General features: G+C 31.8%; 1 protein-coding gene across 2 annotated transcripts in view; it reads left to right on the forward strand.

The window, feature by feature from the left end:
- CHD1 (chromodomain helicase DNA binding protein 1) overlaps positions 1-23,846 on the forward strand; it is an 80,952-nt gene that overhangs the window by 45,677 nt on the left and 11,429 nt on the right. Inside the window, exons 16-32 of one of the 2 annotated variants that reach the window (XM_054590025.1) lie at positions 719-881; positions 2,079-2,231; positions 4,550-4,621; positions 4,968-5,117; positions 7,737-7,885; positions 8,461-8,557; positions 8,705-8,800; positions 10,723-10,899; positions 14,353-14,513; positions 15,802-15,843; positions 16,920-17,050; positions 17,999-18,137; positions 18,340-18,490; positions 19,392-19,514; positions 20,524-20,649; positions 21,129-21,401; positions 21,767-21,907. In XM_054590025.1, the coding sequence (XP_054446000.1) occupies positions 719-881; positions 2,079-2,231; positions 4,550-4,621; positions 4,968-5,117; positions 7,737-7,885; positions 8,461-8,557; positions 8,705-8,800; positions 10,723-10,899; positions 14,353-14,513; positions 15,802-15,843; positions 16,920-17,050; positions 17,999-18,137; positions 18,340-18,490; positions 19,392-19,514; positions 20,524-20,649; positions 21,129-21,401; positions 21,767-21,907 (2,344 nt within the window). The remainder of the gene's footprint in view (positions 1-718; positions 882-2,078; positions 2,232-4,549; positions 4,622-4,967; positions 5,118-7,736; positions 7,886-8,460; positions 8,558-8,704; positions 8,801-10,722; positions 10,900-14,352; positions 14,514-15,801; positions 15,844-16,919; positions 17,051-17,998; positions 18,138-18,339; positions 18,491-19,391; positions 19,515-20,523; positions 20,650-21,128; positions 21,402-21,766; positions 21,908-23,846) is intronic. The other variant, XM_054590026.1, reaches the window with a different exon arrangement.

Below are 23,846 nucleotides of genomic sequence, written 5' to 3' on the forward strand. Positions count from 1 at the left end.
GGCAGCTTCTTACAACAATGCCAGCTGGTGCACCAATACAGATGGGTTTCTAGAACACTTACCTGGAGGGGGAAGCCTGAGTATATAGGCCCTCCAGAAGATAATTCTGGGGTTTTTTGAGTCCCCCCTCTTAAGTATTTTAAGTACCTTTGTAGACTAACACTGTAAAAAGGAAGAAAATAAAAGGTGGTAGAAAACAAAGTGGATCATGGCAAGACGAAATGTTGTGCTGTATAATCTAGAGTAATAAGATAACCACCCATAATTTTTCTTTAATTTGTATATGTGTTGTGTAATTGTAATTTAGAGAAGACAGTGTGGCTAAACCAGGTATCTGCATGAGGTTTCTTTTAGGTCTATGCATTAGCTGCCTGACAGAGTGAAACTTACAGAAAGATTAAGATAGAAAATACAGTTGACCATTTTTAAAGTAAATTTTTGGGAAAAGGATTAATACACTTTACTCACTATGTTACATTAAGCCTTTACCATTAATTACGTGTAGATAACTAGTTATCATTCGTCTAATGAACGAGGTTTATCAGTCTTGTGAACAATTTTTGGTCCATAATGTGATACTGTGAACTTCATAGTGGTGCAGTTTTGCTTTGGTGAGAGAGAGAGAGAGAGAGAGAGAGAGAGATTGATTGATTGATTTTAGAATCCATCCTGGTAATTTTTCTATGCTAAACATCATTTTCATAATTTTTTTAAACAGGTGGATATTAACTAGGAATTATAAAGCCCTCAGCAAAGGTTCCAAGGGCAGTACCTCAGGCTTTTTGAACATTATGATGGAGCTAAAGAAATGTTGTAATCACTGCTACCTCATTAAACCACCAGACAATAATGAATTCTATAATAAACAGGAGGCCTTACAAGTAAGAATTTTAAATTTCGGTAAAACAAAATTCTAGAAATGTTTATTTCAGTTATAACTGAAAATGGCTTTAATATATTGGTTAGAAGTTCTTTTGATTAATGGTATATCTAAATAATGGTCATTTTTACCTTTTAGCTTTTATCAAAAGCATTTAAAATGATAATTTATTCAGTTATTTTGATCATTTTTCTAAAAATGAATCTTTCTAAATATGGGCTGTTGTAATTTATCCAGCAAAAATCTCATATTTTTAATTGTGAAAAAATTCACTAATAGCAATTATGCAGAATTTGTAAAATGGCAAATAGTATTCTTCAGAAGGCTATCTTTTCTTTTGAGGATTTAAACATTTTATGGCTTAAATTAATGGGGGAAAGGTCAAATGACAATTTTAATAGACTTTAAAACAGTGTACAGGTATAAAACACTGGTTTCTAATTCAGAAGTTGGAGGAAGATATCCAGTCCTTAAACAGTCTACACAATGTATGCTGGTAGATTACATGAAAGACTATGTACAATCTTCAGCTCTTTTTTTATAGTACACAGTCTTAGGAAGACTGTCTTGACTTCACATCTTACCCTTCCTCTAACTTGGAAGACAAATCAAAAGTGTAAACGAAGTGCAGTTGCCAGTCTGCCATAGTAGAGCTTTGAAGTGCTAGGATCATGAAGTTCTGAATGTATAAATTAGAATACACTTTCTTACTCTTTTAGGTTTTTTTTGTTTAATCCTTACCCAAGGATGTGGTTTTTTATTGATTTTAGAGTGAAAAACATTAATACAAGAGAGAAACATTAATCGGTTTCCTCCCCTCTGCGTCCTGACCCAGAAATGAACAGCAGCCTTTTAGTGCACAGGAAGCTGCCCCAATCTGCTGAGCCACGTGGCCAGGTTTCATCTTAGATTTTTTGGAGAAACAGTCTAATAAATAACAAGTAGAATGAAACCGTTGTCTTTTTTCTCTCCTGAAAATACAACAAAAACCTAGGTACTAGAAGGCAAGGAAAATTTTAGCTTAAAGCATAGAACAAAATAATTAAGGTCCTAGAAGAATTAGTAAACTGAAAAAAACTGTTGCAGAATTATGAAAATTTAAAATCTGTTTAATTAAACTGAAGTGTTAAGTGGGGCATTTGTTTCATTTGATTAGTTCTTTTAACTATTATAACAGTTGTGATTTATTGTTTCCTAGCACTTAATCCGTAGTAGCGGAAAATTGATTCTTCTTGACAAGCTGTTAATTCGCCTAAAAGAAAGGGGCAATAGAGTTCTTATTTTTTCTCAAATGGTGCGGATGTTAGATATACTTGCAGAATATTTGAAATATCGTCAATTCCCCTTTCAGGTAAGCATTTCATTTCATTTTTGTTGATTTAAATTTCATATAATTCTTCAGCATGTTCCATAAACCTTTGAAATTCTTTTCTAAATGAAGTAGATTTTTATATAAACTATTTTTAAGAAAATATGTTTAAAAATCCTATTTGTCATTGCTTTCTTTTTTTCTTGACCTTACATTTAGCAGTAAGGCGATTTTTAATTTTTAATTCTGTATTTCTCTTCTATGCTCAAATCTAAAGGGTTTCTAAACCTTATATATTAGGCTTTAGTCTGAGGAAGGAAAAGAGCAGCCCTTGTGAATGTTACCAGGACTGTTGCAGATTCTGAAGATTCATGTGTTCATAGTTATTCTAAAACATAGTTTGCTGAATAAAACTAGATGACTTTAGAGAGGGGACCAGAGACCAAAATGGGTTTATATTCCATCTATGTAGTATTTACTTTGAAATTCATTCAACATAAAGTAAATATGAATGAATGTGTAGTGTTAGAGTCATGTGCTAGTTCCAGTACTTTACATCTAATAATTTTAATCCAATATATACAGCTAGTGAATTACCATATTTTGCTGTGTATAATGTGCACTTTTTTGCCCAAATTTTTGAGGGAAAAATAAGGATGCATGTTATACATGGGTAGCGCCTGAAATACCTTGTATCTGTTCTTGTGTTTTGTAATTATTTGTTACACAAAATTTCTTGTACCATAATGTGTTCAAAAATAAATACTAAAATTCCTTTATAATACAAAAAACCCCCAAGTCTCTAAATAATAAATGAATAATTGAATTTAAAAATTAAAACGAAAGAGTTTTTTTTCCTGAAAGTTGGGGCCAAAAATGTGGGTGTGCATTGTACATGGCAAAATACGGCGTTTATATTTAGTTCAGGCAGTTAAATAGAAGTAGAATTATAATGATCAAACTCAGCACACATAATCCCTGCTCTGTTGGAGTTTACAGCAGGTAATTACAGACAAGTATCTCAGTACTATTTTGGTAAGTGACTGTGAAAGACAGGTGGTTGGTGAGAGGAACACGATTGAATAATATGTAGTCATTTAAGGGTAAAAGTAGAAAGAGTACCATTGATTTTTTTTTTTAAACAGCTTTATTGAGATATAATTTCTATTCCATATAATTCATCCACTTAAAGTGTACAATTCATTGATTTTTAATGTATGCATATTCACAGATATATGTAGAATGTTTTTAGCATCTCATAAACAAAGTGCACCCTTTAGCTGTCACCTTCTGTTTCCCCTTCCCACCACAGCTCTGTTGGTTTGTTTTTAGACAGATTGTTAATATGTAGATGGTCAAATAAAAATATAGTACAGAAGTACTTGTAAGCAACTGTTTTCTGCACCTAATACCTTTTCATTTCCAGATCACTTCCCAGAGAGAATAATTTTTAACTTTTTCGCGGGGGGTGTGCGGTCATGCTTCAAAAAATGATATACCACTAATTTTAATTTTAATTTTTTAATGCATTTTTAATCCTCATCTGAGGTATATTTTAGTGATTTTAGAGAATAGGGTGGGGAGGAGAGAGACAGAAACATCGATGTGAGAGAGACACACTGATGATGCCTCCTGTATGTGCCCCAGCCGGGGGTCAAACCGACAACCTCGGCAGGTGTCCCAACAGGGGATCAACCTTTGGGTGTGTGGATGACACTCTAGCCAGCTGAGCCACCTAGCTAGGGATGATATACCACTATTTTTTAAGTTTCTTCTAATTGTTTTTAGTAAAAAAGAACACTATTTAAAATTTTATTTTTATTTTGGACATCTGTTGGTTTGCTAATGTTAGTAAGCACTCAGATCGTCAGGCACTGTGCACTAAGGGTTTTACTACATTCTCTTCACTGAACCTTCTGTATTATATGAAGTATTACTATTACATCCATTCATTAAGGAGGAAACTAAAAAGGATAAAAGTCAAATCACTTGCCCAAGGCACCCATGAATACATAAATGTGGATTATTTGTGTAGAGCCCCCAAAGAGTGATTCTCAAATTTTAACTGGAGGGTTTTTCTCTCTCAGAGTTTCATCAGTCTGGAATGGAGCTCAACAATTTACATTTCTAAAATGTACTTCTTACAGTGGGTCTCCAGTAGGATGACAGCCTCTGCTATTAACTATTCAGGAAGCAGCCCTAGTAGAATGCCTGGTCATTGGTTTACTGCTTAAAAAGTACTTTTTACTCTGATAGTCTTAGTAAAAGCAATGCTACATTTCTATACATATTTAAATATATAATTTATTTTAATTCCTCTGTAAATTTTTTTATATGTCGTATTTTAATGTGTTTTCTAGAGATTAGATGGATCAATAAAAGGGGAATTGAGGAAACAAGCTCTAGATCATTTCAATGCTGAAGGATCAGAGGTATGAATGCTTTTAAAATTGTAAATTGTTTTAGTTATTTTAGTCAATACTATTTCCGTGTAAGACAGTTAATTTGCTTCAGATTATCCCACTTTCATTAGAATTATTTTTTCATTAGAATTATTTTTTAATTCCATGTTTATTATTCCCATGTATAGCTGTATTTTGGAGTCTTGTTTGATTTTGTAGAGGTGTATATATTTCATTAGTATTTTTAAAAACTACCTTTTAGTTTTATTCGTAAAATACTTTTAAATTTAAGGAGGCAATTTTAAAATCTCATTTTGATTATTTAAGTTATAACTTGGAGAATTTTAAAATCATGCCTATTTATAATTCCTTATAGGATTTCTGCTTTTTGCTTTCCACGAGAGCTGGAGGTCTAGGAATTAATTTAGCTTCTGCCGACACTGTTGTTATATTTGACTCTGATTGGAATCCACAAAATGATCTTCAGGCACAGGCTAGAGCTCATCGAATCGGGCAAAAGAAACAGGTATTTTTTATTCCCCTTATTTAACTCTTTTAGAATCTTTTAATGATCAGTGTGATCTTGGTTTATCCTCCTGATTAGATTTTTTAAACACAGTCATTTTGCTATTTAATAAATAGTGTATGAGGAACTCAAATTTACCAGAATCTCCTGGAAAGTCTGACAGAACTGAAATATAAATATGCCTGAATAGGATCATGCACTCTCTTTTAATAATGTATTCTGTTTACAATTGTAGAGTACATTTTCATTCAGTATAAAACTTTAAAATATCTTTTATATTTTAACTTAAACTATTGAAAAAGATTTTGCTTAGTACCTTGCTACCTCTTTGTTAGCCTGTATTTTATACCTGTGCCTATAAGATTCTTTATGCAAAAAAAGCTATTCTCTTTTTAGTTTTTGGACAACGGTCTGGCAATTATAACAGGCCTTGAGAAAAACTGTCACCCTTTTGATACCTTGGTCCTTGTATTTTATTTCACTTATCTCCATCTATATAGTATTTCTCAAACTTGACCAAAGCAGATGATATGAACAAATATCACGAAAAGGTTTATTAGCACGTTTTTAATGCCTTATTATTAAACATTCATATTTTCTTCTAAAAATATCCCTAATTTAAAGCTAAAAATATTTTCATTCAGATAATTATCATAAAACTGCCTCATTAGGAGTATGTCGTGCTTCTTCCTATAATTTTTTTATACTCTCAAACAACGTTGCATACCCCTAAATGAAAGCTTGTGTAAAGTAGTGATTCTCAACTTCATTAGACAAAATGCAAATGACCCCTTTTTTATAGCAACTGTTTTTAGTACCCTCTTTTCTATCTTGAAATGGATGCATGTAATTTGAAAAGCCATTTCAATGCCTACATAGTTATTTAGGTTAAAAAGAGAGAGAGTTCTTTTATAGGTATTTCAATGTATATGACTATACTAGGATATAAAGGATAAGTTTAGAGTTGCAAAAATAAGAGTGGAACTCATTCTTTTTAAGAACTACAAAAGAAGGAAAAAGCAGAGGTATATTGGTGCATAAGACAATAAAAATTAGTATTAGATAATAACAGATTTATTTATTCATTATATAAAAGAACTTCAAGTGGTAACAATAATAAAGCAAGGCAAATTATAGACTTAAAAGAGGAGAAAGTGAGAAAATCCAATATTCTCACTGGTGAGCTGGGCCTAATAATACATATATATGAAAAGTCAAAGTATTACTGTGTTATGAATGAGATGGGGAATAATGGCTAAATGCACCAGTCAGTCACTTCCTATATTGAAGTGCTCAACACACAGACAGACTTACATTCCACTTACTTATATTATTTAAAGACCTTGGCCACCACATTTCCTAGTAGGTGATAGAAAATAGAACCTGTAAGAAGGATACCATAGGAAGTTGCATGGTAGACCTCTGAGAAGAGTATCTGAATAAGATTACAAATAATGGCAGTACAGATTTCTTACCATTAAATTACAAAATGTTTTAAACAAACATTATACATGTGAAATGCATTTTTATTATTGATAATTAATGAGGCACATTATTATTTCATTATTGATGAAACATAGTAAGATTCCTATGCTTCCTATACATGCTATATAAGCAAGTATTTGGTTCTAAATCTGACAAAAACAGTCTCAGATCTCCTGTTTAATATTTGCCTGCAGCAACTACAATATAGGTAGGTGTAGATGACAAATATAGATGTTTTATTGGTGACACTAATACAGTAAGCATTTGGAGATGATCACTTTTGATAAAGATCAAAATAAAACAGTATTTAATTACCTATTGATTAACACAATAGTTGAAGTCCTGAAAAAAATTAGTGTACGTCATAATTTTGTAAAAATGCTTCGTGTTTATATTAAAATGGAGTTAGAATTTAATGCAAGATAATTAAAAATGGTTTTTAAAATCATTTGAAGACTTGAAAAACACAGGGTAATTTTTCCACTGTGTCACAAAGTCCAGTATAATGCACATTGTGTAGTACCTCTGGTTTCTGTACTCTAAATACTGGTAATCCCCTAATTATTGTGAAATTAACAATATTCCCATAAATTTTCAAAATATCTCTGTATGGCAGTTATGTTTGTTACAGAACCATTGACTTTGAGAAATAGGACAAAATTACTGCACTTTAGTTTTTGTTTATTTTAGAAAGCTTTGTTTTATAGCACACCTTATCATAACTTGGAGACTGGTTTATAGAATTTTGGATTGTGTGGAATAATGAAATATCAGAACTGAGAAAACTGGTTTAAGGTATTCATAAATTTACCATTTTTTTCCTTTTTACATAGTTAAAAGATAATTTAAAAGTTACTATCATTCTTAATTTAAAGAAAGCAAGTAAAATCTCCTAATCAAAATGTAAGAAGGGAGGACATTATACCTTCAGAATAATCTCTGAATTGAAGAAACGTAGCTTTGAACACAAACTAATATATGATTTTCATTTTGCTTTTAACCAGTTGAAAACCTCATGTGGGATGAGCTTCACTCTGTATTCCAATATTTGGGCACTTAAATTCCAATATTTGGGCACTTAAAGTTAGCAAAACCTTTCTATTTCAGTTCGTTTCATCATGCATATCTTTACAGGTGAATATTTATCGTCTAGTTACAAAGGGATCAGTGGAAGAGGATATTCTTGAAAGGGCCAAAAAGAAAATGGTTTTAGATCATCTTGTGATTCAAAGAATGGACACAACTGGGAAGACAGTACTACACACAGGGTCTGCCCCCTCAAGGTAGTTATTTTAAAATATACCGTTTTAGAATCCTTCTATACTCATTTTTTGGAAATGTTACATACTGTAAGGAAAACATTGAAGTACTGTATTTTGTGTTGTAATAATTTTCTATTTTTTAAAGCACGTACTGATTTCTATTCAAAGACATACATTTAATACCTGGTTTTGCCATCCTAGTTTTGTAATCTTGGGGGAAATCCCTTTAACATCTAGGCTTCAAATTCATTTTAAAATAAGTATACTATTGATGCTTTATCTACCTAATTGTCATATAACTGTTATAAGGTGACTCTGTCAATAATTCATAAAAGTGCTATGTAAATGTTCAATTTTTAACTGTGGGTATTAAATATTATCTGTTTTTCTTGATTTTAGTTCTACTCCTTTCAATAAAGAAGAGTTATCTGCCATTTTAAAATTTGGTGCAAAATAAATATACTATTGATGCTTTATCTACCTAATTGTCATATAACTGTTATAAGGTGACTCTGTCAATAATTCATAAAAGTGCTATGTAAATGTTCAATTTTTAACTGTGGGTATTAAATATTATCTGTTTTTCTTGATTTTAGTTCTACTCCTTTCAATAAAGAAGAGTTATCTGCCATTTTAAAATTTGGTGCTGAGGAACTTTTTAAGGAACCAGAAGGAGAAGAACAAGAGCCCCAGGTGAAAAACAAAACAAAACGAAAAAATAACAAAAAAATCAAAAACCTTGTCTCAAAATCTGTTATCTATTTAAACTGTATATAAGTATGAAGTATACTTTATTTAAAATATATGAAAGTATATTTAAAGATTTCTTTCTAATTATAGGAAATGGATATAGATGAAATCTTGAAGAGGGCTGAAACTCATGAAAATGAACCAGGCCCTTTAACTGTAGGAGATGAATTACTTTCCCAGTTCAAGGTAAATTTTCTTAAATTTTTCTTTATAACATAATGTAAATTGAGAGGGACTGACCTTTTTTCTTAATATCTTTTGTCTCAAAATTTTATAGAATTATTTTTTCCTTATTCTGACAAACCAGTAGAAAACTGATTTGAAAGAGATCAGCTCATTTATGAATAGTTACTTTTAGTGGAGTAGGGAATGATATTATTTACTTAAATTAGCACCTAGAATAGTACTCAACAAATAGCATGCTCTCAAATATTTGGGTAAAAGAATGATCTCTTAATAGATTGTCATGACTGATATCTTTTATTTAATTTTTATCAGAGCAGTTTTGACATTAGATTAATTTAAGTAAGCATTATCACAACTAAGAAAACTCAAGTCAGTCAGTCAAAATGAGCAGTAAACTCTTACTAATACTTAGAAGTACCCCAGGTTTGGTGAAGGCTAAAAGGTTTCTGGGAGTCATAAAGCAGTGTTAAGTCATCTGATCTACCTCTTAGAGAAAGTGTGCTAACTATTTAGTATAAACAAGCAGGCTCCTTTGGATCCTAGGTATTTTCCACAGACTGAGGTTTGTCAGGATCAATTTAATTTGTCATTTGGTCATTCAACAATTGATTGATCACTTGTAATGTTCCATGTACAGGGACACAGCAGTGAATAAAAATGTTTGTAATTTTAATGGATCACTCCACTGCAATGTGGAGGATGTACTGTATTGGAGAAAATTAAGCAGGGATATAAGTTTGAATATTATTTCAGTAATTGTAGTAAGAGATAAATGTTTCTGAAACTTGCACTGACTCTCTGGCTATGGTCTAATTAACTTTTTTTTTTTTTTTTAAAGATTTTATTTATTTATTTTAGAGCAAGGGGAGGGTAGGGAGAAAAAGAGGGAGAAAAACATCGATTGGTTGCCTGCTGCATGCACCCCAACTGGGGACCAGGCTTGCAACCCAGGCATGTGCCCTGACTGGGAATTGAACCAGTGACCCTTTGCTTTAAGTGATGATACTCAACCAGCTGAGCTACACTGGCCAAGGCTAACAAACTCTTTCTTTATATGAAGTTACACTGTCAGCTTTTCTTAATTTGACTAATTGAAAATTTGGAAAAAGTCATAAAAAAACTGGAGTATACATTTATGTGATATTGATTAATTTTATACCAGTAGTTTGATACTCATACACAGCGGGCTTTAAATAACGAACATGAGAGAATAAACGCTGTTGTCAGCCCCATTCCTTATGGCAGCTAACTATCATTTTCTTGTCTTCATCCAGTTATCTATAATTTTTAATGTATTAATATTGGCAATTAGCTTAAATTAGTGCTTTTTGTATACCAGACTGCCCAGTTTCTTAAATATATTATTTAATCCTCAAAAAAGTTAGTGTGCTGTCATTATTCCTTTTTTTTAGAAGTAAAAAACTAGGGCTTACGGAACCTAAATAAATTGAGGGTCTCAGGCTCTTGTAGCTTGTCAGTAGCTCTTTAGGTACTAGTTTTATCATAAAAATAATAATGTTGGATTGTTCTACATCACTTGGTAGTTAACAGACTGGTGGGATAATTCCTGCAGAAGGTGATTTAGCATGTTGCTACTGTAAATTGCTTTGTTGTTCTCTTACCTTGCTCTAGCTCTTTTGTAATAGTTTAATTGAATAGCAGGATAAAAGAGAATCACTCCTAAAAAAGAATTCTTAGAAGTAATTTGGTTTGATCTACTTTGACCTAATAAAGAAAAGAAATGAACTTAAATATTTTAGCATTCAGCATTCATACTTGGTTTAATCTGCAGTCATATTCATTATCCTGAGGAACTTCAAGTTTTATTGTTTTATTCTGGTATGCTACTTCCCATACTAAAAGAAAATTTAAGGATGAGTTGTTTTTAATGCTTATTCCATTAATATTCTGGAATACATCAGGTTGCCAACTTTTCAAACATGGATGAGGATGACATTGAGTTGGAACCTGAAAGAAATTCAAAAAATTGGGAAGAAATCATTCCAGAAGATCAAAGACGACGATTAGAAGAGGAAGAAAGACAAAAAGAACTTGAAGAAATTTATATGCTTCCAAGAATGAGAAACTGTGCTAAACAGGTAACTTTTTAATTTAAGAGATATTTTGTAGGAGTATGTGTATCTGGACTAATGTCTTTTTTTGTTTGAGAGATATTGGCCTATAGTTTTCTTGCAATGTCATCACCTGATTTGCTAATGCTTGCCTTATAACTGAGTTGAGGAGTATTCCTTCCTCTTCTGTTTTTGGAAAGACTTGTAGAATTGGTATTATTGCTTCATTACACGTTTGCCAGTATTTGCCAAGGAAACCATCTAGGCCTAGAGTTTTCTTTCTTAGAAGAATTTTTAACTGTAACTTCAATTTCTTTTATAAATACGAACTATCCAGAGTATATTGTTTCTTGAGTGAATTTGGTAGTTTGTTTCTTTCAAGAGATTAGACCATTTTATCTAACTTGTTAAATTTAGGGAAATAAAATTATATATTCTCTCATTATCCTTTTAGCATTTATAGGATATTTATTGATTTTGCTCTCTTTATTTTTTCAGCAAACTTTTTATTTATTGGTGTTTTATTAGTTGATAAAATTATGTTTTAGGTGTGCAGCTCTATAGTCCATTATCTGTATATTGTATTGTATGTTCACCACCCCAAGTCATGTCTCTCTTCATCACCATTTATCCTACCCTAACCCTCTTCTACCTTTCCGTGCCCCACTTTGCCTCTGTTTCCATCTGGTATTCACCAGACCATTATCTGTGGGTTTTGTTTTGTTTCGTTTTTTTTTCCTGCTTAATCGCTTCTTTTTTTCTCTCGTCTTCGTTAATATTGCTAAATTTTTTCTTCTTCATTCTAGTTAGAAGTTTATTTCATTTACCTCTTCAAGAAAACATCTTTTGGTTCTTTGATTTTTCTATTTGAAATTTTATTGATACCTGCTTCCTAATCTTTTTTTTGCTTTGATTTGCTCTTTTTTGTGTCTTAAGATACATGCTAAGATACATTCTTCCTTTTCTAATATTAGCACTTAATGATACAAATTTCCCTCCAAGTCCTGCTTTTCTGAATCGCCAAATTTTGATGTCTGTTGTGTTTTTATTTTCATTCATTCAAAATATTTTTTTTATTTCCCTTGTGTCATCCTTTTTAACCCATACAGGTTTTTTTTCCTCCACATGTTTAATTTCCAAATATTTGGGAGATTTTTCCAAGTATCTTTGCTCTTAATTTCTAGCCTAATTCTGTCATGGTCAGAGAGCATACTGCGTGTCATTTGAATATTTAAAAATTTGATACTTATTTTGTGGCCCAAATGAACAAAATATCAGATTTTTAAAATAATGATAACAGTGCCATGCCAAACTATTCTGGATCCTGTGGCAAAAATTGGGGGGGGAGGCGGGAAACAATACTGAATTTTTTTTTTTGCATTAACTTTTGTTTTTTAAAATACTGCATTACAGTATTAGTTGTCTTGATTACTGAGTTTTCAGTGACTCTTTAAATTTTGAGTCAGAGGGAAGAGGGACTTGCCTCACCCTAGTCTTTGTCCTGCTACTCTTCTTCCAAGGGTAGAGTTTTTTGGTTTCCTTTAGCTTCATTAGGTCTTCTCCTGTGCCCTCACTTTAGTAGGTGAGGTGGGTCTGGCAAGGTTTCCTGCCTACCTTCTCAAAGGTGTTTGCCCCCTTAGTTCAGGCCTGCCCCACAAAGTGAAGTTTTCTCTGATTTCCCTCAATTGCTTCCAGTATTTCTCATGAGCACCTGGTGGAGTTTTGTGGCGAAGCACTTGAGATTGGGTGCAAGTTCGCCCTTTATCTTTGATTCCCAGGGTGTTTGTGCTCTCATAGTAGCCCACAGGCAACCTTTAGCATATTTTACATGACTTCCTATTACCTGCTTTTATATTTGTTGTCTAACCATTCGTGCTCTTTACAGGTGACAGTGTTTGAGTCTTATCTCTTCTTACATGCCACTATATTTCCTTATATTTGAGACTACTAGATTGCCTTGCTCTTTTGTTGTGTTTAAGGAAAGTTATGATTTTTTTTAAATTTATTTTTTCAAATACATTTGTCTCTGCCTACCCCCCACCACTTTCCCTTGCCCCCTCCCTTCTTCCCTCCCTCAGCTCTTCCCCTTTGGTTTTGTCCATGAGTCCTTGCTATATAGTTCCTTGACGGAAAGTTATGATTTTTAAATTAGATTTTATAGATTATGATTTTGTTAGGGTAGGCGCAACTTACCAACTTTCTACATCTATGCAGAAATGGATGTGTTCTATATACCAGAACCAAATAATGTGTTTGCTCTGAAAGTGGCCATGTATGTAGTTTCTTGTGTTTATTTCTTCAAACCCTGTAGTGCTTTCCTTTTAAAGTTTATGGGAAGCATAGCATTATATTAGATCTTGTGAAAGAATGAAAGGAGGTTAGAACAATAAGGACTAGATGCCCATTCTTAAAACTTTCAATTAAATGTTTAGCATATTAAAGGTATTAGAATATGTACTGAGATTTTGAAAAAATTCCAAAAACTTACAGAAAATAGGTTTTAGTGTATCTTTTAAACAACTAATGGATGTTTAGTTATTTTTAATAGGATTTTATATGGTTTCAGCTGGCATATTTTTCTTTTAAATATCTGATCAACCAAATTAGAATACCAAGAAGTGGATACTTAGAAGAATAGGGAGAAAAATGACACAATCTGTCCACCTACAGATAACCACTAGTAGTATTTTTACATAATTCTAATTTTTCAATATATTTAATTTGCTAAATTTAATTGAAATATTAATTGGGAAGTTTCTTTCCTTTGACGGTATATAATGAATGTTAATTATTCTACAACACAATTTTTAATGACATCTCAGCTTTCCATTGTATAGATTATTTGTCCAGTCTCTTTGATAAACATTTAGATTGCTTTCATTTCATTTTTTAATTCTATGATATAAATTGGCCAGTGTTACTTCACATTTCTGATGTCAGGAAAAATGCCTGGGCGTGTTGTTGCTAGGTCAGCAGAATGATAATTTTCATGGCTTTTGATATAATATTGCTAAATTGCCCTCTGTCCCAGTTTAAATACCCACCAGAAGTGTGTTACTTTTAATTTTTCTGTACCATTACTAATATTAGCTATTACTGCTTAGTTGGTGTTGGTCAAGTTGATGGATTAATAACAGAATTGCCTTTCTTTGTTAGTTTCTCATTTTTAAGAAATGTACCAGTGGGTTTGTATAATTTTATGCTTCTATTATTTGATTGATTAAGCTTTTTCATATTTTTAGAAAAGGGCAGTGTGTTTTCCTGCTGATTTTAAGAATGCTTTACTTATTAAGGTTAATAACTTGTTGTTAACATGCTATATTTTTCTGTTTTATTGGCTCTTTAATTTTATGTAGCATTTTTGATATACAGAAATATTTTGATTTGTTAATTCTGTTGATTTTTTATAATTTTCTTTGCTCTTATAATAGAAACCTTCCTTACCTTAAGCTTGGGTTAATTTTTGATTTCAAATTTCAGGTTAGTTTCAATGGAAGTGAAGGGAGGCGCAGTAGAAGTAGAAGATACTCTGGATCTGATAGTGATTCAGTCTCAGAAAGGAAAAGGCCAAAGAAACGTGGAAGACCACGGACTATCCCTCGAGAGAATATTAAAGGATTTAGTGATGCAGAAATTCGGCGGTAAGATGACATACACCATTTTACTTCGTCTTGCTTTTGTTAGAGGGTGAAACTAAAATAGAAAGCTCATAGTTTTCAAACAAAGAGACTAATATAATTATTTAGGGATTGGATGAGTTCTGCTTTTGGGTGTTCATTATAACTATGAGAAAAAGTTTGGGTATTTAATCTTTGCACATTATTTATTGTTAGTCTGTTTAGACTGCTAAATTTTTTTTTGTTTTCTTAATGTGGTTCATAATGGTGGCCTTTTTGATAATGAATGTATATTTCAATATATTAGACTTATTTAATGATATTCTCACTGCACTTATATGACTTCCAACATTACTATTTTTACGTGGGAATAATTTAGTTCCATATTTTTCTAGTTTTTAAATTATGAAGTGATTTGTTTTTTGAAAGTAGCCGTGTTAAGGGTATTTCTGATAAATCCAGATAGGAATTGAGGTAAGATTGGCTATGTAAGATAAATTGTAGTTTTCTTTTAAAACATGTTTATTTGTATATACAGATGTATATCTAAGGGAAATAGAATAACCATTTATTTTTATGTAATAATTTTACTTATGCAATTTGTAAAAAGGTTGTTCATTGTTGTATTTTGAGAGTTTGTTGTTTCTTTCAAGCCATTGTAACTCTTTTCTTTTACATCATAGACCTGACCAATAAAGTTCTTCCTCATTCTTTCTACCAGAAAATTAAATATGTTGTTAGATTTTATTAAGGGTATTTTATGATCACCTGATTTGCTGGACTCTCTGTCTTTAGTTGAAGAGGCATTTCAACTTCTACTTTTCCTGGATATTTTCTCTCATCCATCAACCACTTGGATAGCTTTGTTCTTAAGTAAAATTTTTATTTTCCATTGTTGGTTTAATACCGTACATCTGAATTAAAACTATTTTTACTAAAATTTTATCAACACTTGGAATGTTAGGAGGTGTAATATGATTGATAATTCTGGACACACTTCCTGTGGTAGACTTAAACTTTTTTTTTTGTCTTGTGAAAATAATAAAGTAATTTCTAAAATAAAATTTAGCTTCTATTGTTTTATTTATTTTGGTTTCTAAACATCACCCTGGGTGTTAAAATGTCTTGTCTTACTTGGTATATCTTAATGTTTCAACATTTTGGTTGCTAGCATAGTTTATTCATTTTTGGTAATAATAATACCTTGAATTAATTTGGGTGCTAATAGAAGTATTTTCTTATTTTTATATATTTACATATATATAATGGGTAGCGAAGCCTTAATTTAAATCAAACAATTATTTTCTGTTAGGTTTATCAAGAGTTACAAGAAATTTGGTGGCCCTCTGGAAAGGTAAATACATGTTATTCTTCTAGAGTCATAATGTGTTTCATGTGCTTGTCAGCGTTATTTGTTTATACTAATACTCAGTTTAGGTATTTTGTTAAATTTGCTTTTAATAGGCATTTACACAATTAATCTGTATCAACCAAAATTCAAGTATAGTTTTGAAAAATGTTTTTGTACGATCCTTAATTCTTTCTAGTCTCTAAAATTTTATCTGCTAATGAAATTTTCTATAAAATACTTTGTATTTTTATGATTCTAAGGTGTTTTTCAAATGCTTTATCATAAACTTATAAACTAGCAGATTTATTCTTAGAAAAACTGAATTGCTAACCTAGCTATGTTACTTAAAGACCAGTTTTATTTTCCCTTACTAGGGAAATTTCCTGAAGTTTCCCTAAATACAGCTTCTTTTTATACAAACTATTAAAATCCAAGTTTTCAAGACAGGATTTTGTTTTGTTTTTAAGTTATCAGTTAATCTAACTCATTGTTGGTAATTTAGATATTCCTTGTCCTTTGTTGTGGCAAACCCACTGTCTGGATATATAGAGTGGCAGAGACGCAAATTGATTTAACTCTTATTTTTTCTCTCCAAAACTCATTCTTAAAAAAAAAAAAGGTATTTTCTGTTTTAGTTTTAGATGACTTGTACGCAATACAATGAAAGACTTGCATAATTATTTTTACGATGCAAAAAACATTTTGGACATTAATAATTATTATCTACTCAGTGCATAGTAATAAAGTATAGAACTTTATAATACCTTTATAATTATTATAATGCTTAACCACTTTTGAATTTAAGATCTGATCAGTGGTAAAAAGCTCTTATAGAAGTATTATGTAATCTTCAAACTTGGAACATACTATTAGCTCTGTTAATGAAGTGGTTAACTTTATTATTATTCTTGAATATAAAGATGAATTGTTTCGCCATCAAATATTTCTAGTTTTTATGTATCTTGTGCCAATTATATGAACTAGAATTTGTAGAGACTGTAATAGTGTGATTTGTAGACTTGAGATGGAGTGAAACTTAGTCTGCATAACTACCTGAAAATTGTATTATTTTATTACAGATTAGATGCAATTGCTCGAGATGCTGAATTAGTTGATAAGTCAGAGACAGACCTCAGGCGACTGGGAGAATTGGTACATAATGGTTGCATTAAAGCTTTAAAGGATAATTCTTCAGGAACAGAACGAACAGGTAATATTAAAATGAGAATGATTTTAAAGAGAGGTAAAGGGAAGTTTTAAAATATGCTTTTATTGAGGTAGGTAGGTATTACATCTTAGGTTACCTATTCATTAGTTCTAAAAGATGCTTTACAAAACAAAGCAAGGACATTTCTGGGTAATAGGAAATTGCAGACAGAATTGTATTATTGAAAGCAACAGAATCTGTCTGCTTGCTGTAATTCTAACTGGGAGGTAATGTCAGAAATTACTGTTACTTGTACTGTATTTTTAGCATACGTGACTGGGAAAAGATGTTGTAAGAATACACACATAATACTGGTTTGGGGCATAATTACTTCATTATGTTTATTTTTCAATTCATCTACTAAAAAAATATTTTTATTTTTTTATCCTCACCTGAGGACATGTTCATTGATTTTAGAGAGAGGAGAAGGGAGGGAGAGAGAGAAGGAGAGAAGCACTGACGTGAGACAGAAATATCAGTTGGTTGTCTCCAGTACACACCCTATCTGGTAACCAAACCCACAACCTAGGCATGTACCCTCTGCGACCTTTTGGTTTATGGGTTGACACTCCAACCAACTGAGCCACACTGGCCAGGGACACTAAATAAAAATATTTAGATTTAATAATCAGTTATACTGGAAAAAAAAAATAATGCTAGAAATCTTATTTAAATGCTAGTTGTATTAATAGATATCTCTTTTGCAATTGATAAAACACTTAAATACATGAAATACTTTTTATGAATCCACATCTGCTATATTATAATCTCTAATATGTACTGAAAATCTTGTAGTGAAATTTAAGGTTTATTGGCAACTCTCCCCCCAAAATAATACTAATATAGGTAAATAAGCGATACTTATTAATATAGCTAATAACATATGTTGCTTTTTATTTTGTAGAGTTACATATTTTGTACTTTTTTTTTACCTTTTTTAAAAAAATTAAGGTGGTAGACTTGGAAAAGTAAAGGGTCCAACATTCCGAATATCAGGAGTACAGGTGAATGCCAAGCTAGTCATCTCTCATGAAGAAGAATTAATACCATTGCACAAATCCATTCCTTCAGATCCAGAAGAAAGAAAGCAGTGAGTTTGTGTTTTCCATTGTTAAAATGTTTATCGTTATTCAATAATTTGGATATGGATATAGTTTAAAAATGTTTATGTCGTTGGCTACTTTGAAATGTTTTTAAACATAAAATTAAGTTCTAATGACATTATGTTTTTCAAAGTAAATTTTTAATAAGGCAATTGTAAACTTGACATTGGTTATTAACTTTAATGCTAGGTACACTATCCCATGCCATACAAAGGCAGCTCATTTTGATATAGACTGGGGCAAAGAAGATGATTCCAATTTGTTAATTGGTATATACGAATATGGATATGGGAGCTGGGAAATGATTAAAATGGATCCTGACCTCAGTCTGACACACAAGGTACTTAACTATTTCATGATTCTGTTGCTCATTAATGTTGAATGTTTTGCTTTTAAACTCAACTAGAAGTCAGGAAACCAAGGTTCTAGCTAGTTTTGTAATCTTGGCTTCTTTAGAATATGTTTTCATGAAGGAATTGAATTTAAATGATCTTTAAGGTTTTGCTTTATCTCTGAAATTATATTTTTGTTATTAAGGCATAGGTTTCTTTTTCTTTAGGTTAAAAGTACATCTGTCATTCCATCATTAACTAGATTAATTCAAGGGCAAAAAAAGGATTCTGAAATATTTTGTAATTTTTTTAATATTAAACCATGTTTAGGATTTTTGGTGATGTTACCACATTAGTGAAAATCATTGTGTTGCCTAGAATGGAAAACACAGAAGCATTGCCTTATTCTTCTAATTTAAGTTGCCATTTTATGTGTTAACTTCACAAACAAATGGGAACCTTCGGATGATCCCGCCATAAAATTTTTCTCACAATGCATGTTGTCGGTCATCTTCCAGATAAATGATATTTTGTATTCTGGGAAGTTTTGTATACTTTATAGCTAATATACTTTTATAAGAATACCATAATGTTTAGTAACACTGGATGCTAAATACACTATTGTACATTGAAATAAATTTCTAACTTCACACTGTGTATTCTTATTTTGAATGGAGGGATTTTTTTCTTGTGTATTTAGGATTCTTTCCCAGGGAAACTAAATCTTTGACTATGTCATAGCTACCAAAAAATATATATATTTTACATTCTAAGTCATTTATTCCTACAAATTTAAAGAATTATAATTTGTTAGTGAATTATATATTTTTAAAAATGAATAAGTAGTTTTTAGCTTTTAAATTTTTCATATTAATTAAAAACAACCTGAAAAAATTAATTGCTTTTTAGATTCTTCCTGATGACCCTGATAAAAAACCACAAGCAAAGCAGTTGCAGACTCGTGCAGACTACCTCATCAAATTACTTAGTAAAGATCTTGCAAGAAAAGAAGCTCAGAGACTTTCTGGTGCAGTAAGTTAAAATTCAGATGCTTAAGAGCAATTTACTTTTCAATAAGATAAGTCTAGTTTACTGATTACTCTAGACCAGCAATTTCCAGCGTTTTTCATCTCATGTCACACATAAACTACTAAAATTCTGTGGCACACCAAAAAATATACTTTTTGCTGATCTGACAAAACATAATAGGTATACTTTTGATTCATTCACACCTGACAGCTATTGTGTTGGCTGCTGTCATTTTTTTATTTGACAGTCTAAGGGAAAAGAGGTCAGTGCTCCTGGCTAAATAATCAGGTATTACATATTTTAAAAATTATTGTGACACACCAGTTGAAAATCACACTAGACATCTTGGTTAATATGCACTTATAAGTGTATTTTCCTGTAATTTAGTTGCTTTATTTGAATATGGTAGTATTTTTGCCTTAAATTATTTCAGTATTCATGTTAACAGTGATGAGTCATTTCTTTCAGAAGTGAGATTAATTTATTTTTTCTGGTATTTGGAGAGGAAGTAAGGCAACTTGTTTAGAATAGAGTACTTTTTGAGAGGTCAGGTCTCCATTACTGTGTTATTTGGAGACATTGGAAAGCCTAAAGGACAGCATTAAAGATCACTGAACATATGTATGAGGAGGCTCCAGAATAGTAGGAAAAAGACACTGGAGGAGAGGTATTTGGGGACCATAGCAACCTTTAAAAGTTTACCTATGACCACAATGTCATAACTACCTATGTACCATTAAAAATAATTTCTAATGCTATCTCTGGTAGCATTAATTTTACATGATAATAACTTAGGATGGTGAAAAACCCTCCTATTTCTCTCTAATTCTTCTAATTCCTTTTTATTGTTAACTGACTTTCATTGACTTTCTAAGCCTGATATAGCTTATCACCAACAGGCTAAGGATTGGGTAGAAATATGTGTTCCTTTGGGTTTTTTGATTCAGAATTTAAGAAGTTTTTTATAAGTGTAATCTGTGGAGGTGGTTAGAATTAAAATAATTATTTTTAGGGCGGTTCAAAGAGGAGAAAAACTAGAGCCAAGAAGAATAAAGCAATGAAATCTATAAAAGTGAAAGAGGAAATAAAGAGTGATTCATCTCCCCTGCCCTCTGAAAAGTCTGATGAAGATGATAAGGTAAGAAAATGTGTTTTAGAAAAGCAACCTATTATAGAGAAAGGAACATGGCATGTTTTGGTATATTTTACATTTGATATTTGAACTAAGGCCTGAAATTTTACTTTTGGTTATGAGGGATTTTTGTTTTTGTTTTGTTTTGTTTTATAGTTTATTATGTAGTCTCACTAACAGAACAGTATTCTACTCATCTAATACAGTATTATATATCACTAGAGAGATAGAGCAAAGGTCCTTCCTTTTCAAACATTTGCCATTTGAATGAGGTTCTGTCTCCTTTAATTTTATTATGAATTTTGAATGGGACTGACTTATGTTAGTTGTTTTAAGAAGACTTGCATGTATCGTTATTAATGGGATTCTGAGTTATTTCTTTCAGAATCCACATACATGCAATCAATAGTCATGCAAAAAAAAAAAAAAATTAATCTTTGTCACGATTTGGTTAGTAATACATTGGCCATACTTGCACTTTCCAGGATGAGATCACTTCTGTGAAACATCCAAATAAAAAAATTAAAACAGAAAGAGACAGTGAAGAAAAACCTGAGCCAGATGTTTGTATAAAGAAGGAACCAGAAGAAAAAAGGGAAGCAAAAGAAAAGGAAAATAAAAGAGAACTTAAAAGGGAGATAAAAGAAAAAGAGGATAAGAAAGATATAAAAGAAAAAGATTTTAAAGAAAAAAGAGAAAACAAAGTAAAAGAAGCTATAGAAGCTATGCAGAAAGAAAAAGACATAAAGGAAGAAAAGGTATGCAAATCATAATGTAAACTTTAGAAAGTTACACACTTAGCTTGTTTACATTTTAGGAGAATAAATTGTCTATTAGTCCAAATTAGTCTTAATAACTGAGTTCAAAACATGTGGGTATCTCATAAAAGAGAAAAATAGGTTTAAATTCTTTTTTAAATTCTTACCTGTAGGGTAACATAACAGAGTAGCTTTATTTTTGGTTTCTCCAAGTAAAATTGGGGAAAATTAAAATATGTAAGAATATTAATGTGAATAAAACAGTTGTAAACCATAATAGAGTAATTGTTTTCTGGAAATGTTAATCATTTTGCCTTTGTTGTTGTTGGGTTTTTGTTTTTGTTTTATTTTGAATTTTTCTTTAGTTGAGCGAATCCAAGTCTGATAGCAAGGAAAAATCCAAGAAATCTTCAGTATCAGATGCTCTAGTTCATATCACTACAAGTGGTGAACCAGTTCCCATATCTGAAGAATCTGAAGAACTGGATCAGAAGACATTCAGCATTGTAAGTAGTAGACTTTCTGGTTATTTATAATAATACTAACATTTAAATTACAATTTTATTTTTTAGAACTTTTAATTTAGAAATTTCTTTGAATTTGTTGGTACTGCAATTCAGGTTAATAAAAGCAATACACGTAAAAGTTTAAATTTAGAATCAATCTTAAGTTTAGAATCAATTTGGAAAAACTTCTTAATAAGTTAAAAACTTGAAGGAGAAGCATTTAGGGACTACTTAGAGTGAACATTTTTTCCTCCCACTGTAGAATTTGTAGAATTTCAAACTTTCAATTCCTGAACCTGTATAACGGTGCTTCTTACCTAGAGTGAAGAAGTAACTTCTTTTCCAGTATTTTAGAAAGTACAATAAAAACAAAAGTGAAAACTTTTTTTAAATGTACAAAATACAAGCCCTGTTGTTTTTTAGTAGTAGATTCAGTTGGCAGGAATCACCCTGACAGATAGATACAAAGGTTTCTAAAATTTCTCTACCTATCCCCTAGGCTAGTACAGGATGATAGGCTATACTTTGAGTAACACTAGTCTAAAATACACGGGCTTTACATGCTCTCTTGCTTTTCATCAAAGTAAGGGGCACTCTGCCTTGTCTTTTTCCAATGGGTTTATAAACTTATTTTAAACTTTTATTTATTCTTAATGTTGGTCAAGTACAGTTATCTCCATTTTCCTGCCACCACTATACCCTGCCCACCCACCTCCACCTCCCTCCCTCAATCCTTCTCCCGCATTGGCTTCGCCCATGTGACCTCTGTACATTTTCCTTTACGGCCCTTCCCCTTCTTTTCCCCATTATCCCTCTTCCCCCTCCACTCTGGTTACTGTCAGTTTTTCTTTATTTCAATGTCTCTGGTTATATTTTGCTTGCTTATTTGTCTTGTTGATTAGGTTTTACTTATAGGTGAGATCATACGTTATTTGTTTTTTGCCATCTGGCTTATTTCACTTAGCATAATGCTCTCCAGTTCCATCCATGCTGTCTCAAAGGGCAGGAGATCCTTCTTTCTTTCTACTGCATCTTGTTCCATTGTGTGACTGTACCATAGTTTTTTGATCCACTCATTTACTGATCAGCACTTAGGTTGCTTCCAGTACTTGGCTATTGTAAATTGGGGTGCATAGGTTCTTTTGAATTGGTGTTTCAGGATTCTTAGGGTATACTCCCAGCAGTGGAATCACTGGATCAAAAGGCAGTTTCATTTTTAGTTTTTTTAAGGAAATTCCATACTGTTTTTCACACAGTAACTGCAACACTCTGTATTCCCACCAACAGTGTACTCTAGGGTTCCCTATTCTCCACAACCTTGCCAGCACTTGTTGATTTGTTTATGATGGTCATTCTGACCAGTGTGAAGTAGTATCTCATTGTGGTTTTAATTTGCATCTCTCTGATGGCTAGTGGTGCTGAGTACCTTTTCATATGTCTCTGGGCCCTGTGTATGTCTTCCTTGGAGCAGTGTCTGTTCAGGTCCTTTGGCCATTTTTTGACTGGATCATTTGTCTTCCTGGATTGGAGCCACGTGAGTTCTTTATATATTTTGGAGATCAAACCCCTATCTGATGTATCCTTGGCAAATATATTTTCCCATACGGTTGGTTCCCCTTTCATTTTGCTGATGTTTTCTTTAGCCGTACAGAAGCTTTTTATTTTGATATAATCCTATTTGTGTATTCTTTCCTTTATGTCCCTTGCTCTAGGGGACATATTGGTGAAAATATGCTATGTGGGATATCTGAGATTTTCCTACCTATGTTCTCTCGGACTTTTATGATATCACTGCTTGTATTTAAGTCTTTCATCCATCTTGAGTTTATTTTTGGGCATGGTATAAGTTGGTAGTTGAGCTTCATTTTTTTGCATGTGGCTGTCCAGATCTCCCAACACCATTTGTTGAAGAAGCTATTTTTACTCCTTTTTATGCTCC

Source organism: Pteronotus mesoamericanus, unplaced genomic scaffold, assembly GCF_021234165.1.
Source record: "Pteronotus mesoamericanus isolate MK-2021 breed Mesoamerican mustached bat unplaced genomic scaffold, CSHL_Meso_final scaffold_167, whole genome shotgun sequence".
NCBI lineage: Eukaryota > Metazoa > Chordata > Mammalia > Chiroptera > Mormoopidae > Pteronotus > Pteronotus mesoamericanus.